General features: G+C 40.5%; 1 protein-coding gene across 1 annotated transcript; it reads right to left on the bottom strand.

Moving 5' to 3' along the window:
- Nucleotides 1–1,132: 1,132 nt before the first annotated feature.
- On the bottom strand, nt 1,133–3,013 carry LOC148048978 (zinc finger BED domain-containing protein 5-like). The gene has a single exon (XM_087703508.1). The coding sequence runs from the start codon at nt 3,011–3,013 to the stop codon at nt 1,133–1,135; it is 1,881 nt and encodes a 626-aa protein (XP_087559634.1).
- Between the last annotated feature and the right edge of the window lie 291 nt (nt 3,014–3,304).

Below are 3,304 nucleotides of genomic sequence, written 5' to 3'. Positions count from 1 at the left end.
TAAAGCTACAACCTTCTATCCTAAGAATATGGTTCCACCACAAAAGCGCGTAGGACAAAATCGCGCTCGACAAAAGCGCGCTGTGACGTCATCACAGCGCGACGAAAAAGATCGAAAAATTGTAAAAATAAAGCGAAAACCTTACCCTAAGCCCCCCAAACCTAACCCTAAACCTAACCCTAAACCTAACTCTTAACCTAACCCTAAACCTAACCCAAAACCTAACCGTTAAAGTAACGAAAAACCTAACGCTAACCCTTATCCTAACCCTAACGCTAACGCTAACGCTCTAAAGCTAACCCTAACCCTTAACCTAACCCTAACCCTAACCCTAACCCTAACCCTTACCTTTATGTGAATCGGCTTGCTTTAATTTAATTTTTATTAATTTTTATTTGAATTTTTCGATCTTTTTCATCGCGCTGTGATGACGTCAAAGGCGCGATTTTGTCGATCGCGCTTTTGCCGTCCGCGCTTTTGACGGGTCACGAAGAATATAAAGAATGAGGGGTTGGGTGTGGCTACCCTGAGCCTCTTCCTCCCTCCCCCCCCATCCAATTATTTTCTTATACCTATTAGACAGAATGTTGCAATCTCTTATTTTGGATTTATCTCTGGAACATAAATCACAGTGCTCCTGATTGCAATTCTACCCCACTCCTCCTCCAAGTATACATTGCATCATATCATCTTTGGAATAAACCCACAGTTAACATGGGTATGCTTTTTTTTTGCTGTTGAAGAATGATATTTTACATGCCATCATTTAATATTATGGCTAGAGGTTTGAAAAAAATTGATCGCAATAAAGAGAAAAGGTGGCAGTTTCATGCCAATCTCTCCCAAATTAATTTCATTATTTGAATCTCTTCCAAGTTAGTATCTATTGCAGTGTTTTTCAACCTTTTTTGTGCCAAGGCACACTTTTTTCATGAAAAAAATCACGAGGCACACCACCATTAGAAAATGTTAAAAAAATTTAACTCTGTGCCTATATTGACTATATATAAAGTAATTCTCTTGAATAGGAATCAAATAAACAAAAAGAAATTATTATTTATTATTATTATTAATTATTATAATTATTATTTAATTATTATTAATTATTATTTTATAATTGTTCATATTTCTGTTAGTGCGAAACCTGGGCCTGTTTTTCTGAACACAAAGCTGATATTCTGGCAGGAATCGAAGAAAGACACACACGTAGCTCTTCATCAACAGCTCTCAGTCTCTCTCTGTCTTTAGTTTTTATAGCAGTCAGGCTTGAAAAGCTCATCTCACACAGATATGTAGTGGAAAATGGGAGCAATGTCAAAATAGCTTTGTTTGCCAGAACGGGGAACTCCTTGGCAGTATCCAACCAAAAACTGTCCAAAGGTAGATCAGCAAATCTTAGCTTGAAACCACGATTTTGTCTCAGTTCAGTTAGTTCCTCCTGCTCCTGTAAAGTCATGTCCTTTCCACCAATTGATGCTGAGCTAAAAGGGTCCCTAACCCAGTCAAGGCATTCAGTGGAGACTGAAGAGAAATAAAATGACAACTTCTCCTCGAGAGTTTTTAAATGTTTAACTATTATCTCACACAGTGCAGCAGTGTGAACACTTTGCCATTGCTTGGTGAGTGTGAACATTTCAAGATTGCCACTTTCTACGTGTTGATGCCAGAGTTGCACCTTGGAACGGAATCCATTTATTTTATCTGCACTTGTAAGCAGGTTTTCATTTCGGCCTTGCATTCGTGTGTTCAGTTCATTCAGATGATGAAAAATATCTGCCAGGTATGCCAGCCTTGCACACCACTCATCACTTGCAAGCAGCTTTGCGTAATCTGACCTCTCATTTGTCAGAAACACTTTAAGTTCCTCCCGCAGCTCATACACACGAACCAAGACCTTGCCACGCGACAACCACCGGACCTCCGTATGAAAGAGCAAGGTTTTATGCTTCGCTCCCATCTCCTCACACAAAGCTGCAAATATGCGACTTTGCACGGGTCGTGACTTTACAAAGTTTACCATGCGCACAACATCATCCAACACAGGAACTAGGTCTGCTGGTAAAGTCTTGGCTACGAGGGCCTCACGGTGTAAAAAACAATGTGTAACAATCACATCTGGATTCCTTTCCTTCACTCTGCTTACAAAGCCTTTGGTGCGCCCGACCATGGCTGCAGCTCCATCGGTGCAGACACTTGTGCAGTTTTCCCACTTAAGTCCTCCTTGTTCAAGGTATTCTGATGTGACCCGAAAAATTTCTTCTCCTGTTGTTTTTTCTGGCAATGCCTTGCAAAAAAAGAAGTTTTCTCTAATTGCATCACCATCCACAAAACGCACATTGGCCAAAAGTTGAGCATGTCCACTGATATCAGTAGACTCATCAAGTTGCAATGCAAATTTCTCACTGATACGGATCTTTTCCAAAACCACACTTTCAATGTCTGCAGACATGTCATTAATACGTCTGGAAATTGTGTTGTCTGAGAGTGGGACTTTGGCTATTTCCTTAGCTGCTTCAGGTCCTAGCATCTCCTCTACAATAGCTTTGCAGGCGGGAAGTATTAATGTCTCTGCCACGGTGTGCGACTTTTTTGACTTGGCTATAAGTTCAGCAACTTGATAGCTAGCTTTAAGAGCTCTTTCATTTACCTTTGTGGTTTTTTTCATTAAAGTTGCCTGTTTCTCCGTGTTTCCACGCAGGTGAACAAAATAGTCCGCATTCTTATTTTGAAGCGAAGGGTGTTTCGTTTGGAGATGGCGTTTAAGTTTACTTGGGACCATAGCACTGTTAGATAGCTTTTCACCACACACCACGCACAGTGGAGTTGGTTTCTTTGCATCTCCAGTGAAAGTAAATCCAAATGAAATATAGCTTTCGCTATATTGCCTTATGCCAGAGAATTTGCTTGAGCTAACCATCTTTGCTTTCTTTTGATCCCCACTCATACTTGGGCTCTCATCTGGCTGCGAATTTTGTTCAGACTCCAGTTCCTTCCTTTTCAAAAACTTGTCCATCACTGCAGTATCTGCTCCTGTCTCACTGTCACTCAGTACTTACTGCACTTGTCTCCTCTTTAAGCAGGGGGCCAGTAGATAATTACCTAGTTACAGAAGAAATGTAGATACAGGTAATCCTCATTTAGCAACCACAATTGGAACTGGCAACTTGGTTATTAAGTGAAATTGCCTCTAAATAAAACTACTAAAACTACAACTGTGCTTATAATGTTACTTCAATTTTCCTTCCACCCTGACACACACACCCCGAATCTACTTGCAATAGGACAACATGGGAATGTTTCCACA

This window comes from Thamnophis sirtalis, unplaced genomic scaffold (genome assembly GCF_051295495.1).
Source record: "Thamnophis sirtalis isolate CommonGarterSnake01/CBP01778 unplaced genomic scaffold, rThaSir2_p1.2 scaffold_2, whole genome shotgun sequence".
NCBI classification, from domain to species: domain Eukaryota; kingdom Metazoa; phylum Chordata; class Lepidosauria; order Squamata; family Natricidae; genus Thamnophis; species Thamnophis sirtalis.
This window is presented reverse-complemented; position numbering and strand designations above follow the sequence as displayed.

Excerpts from the sequence above, each read along its gene's own strand:
- LOC148048978 (XM_087703508.1), bottom strand. The coding sequence starts at position 3,013 with ATGGACAAGTTTTTGAAAAGGAAGGAACTGGAGTCTGAACAAAATTCG.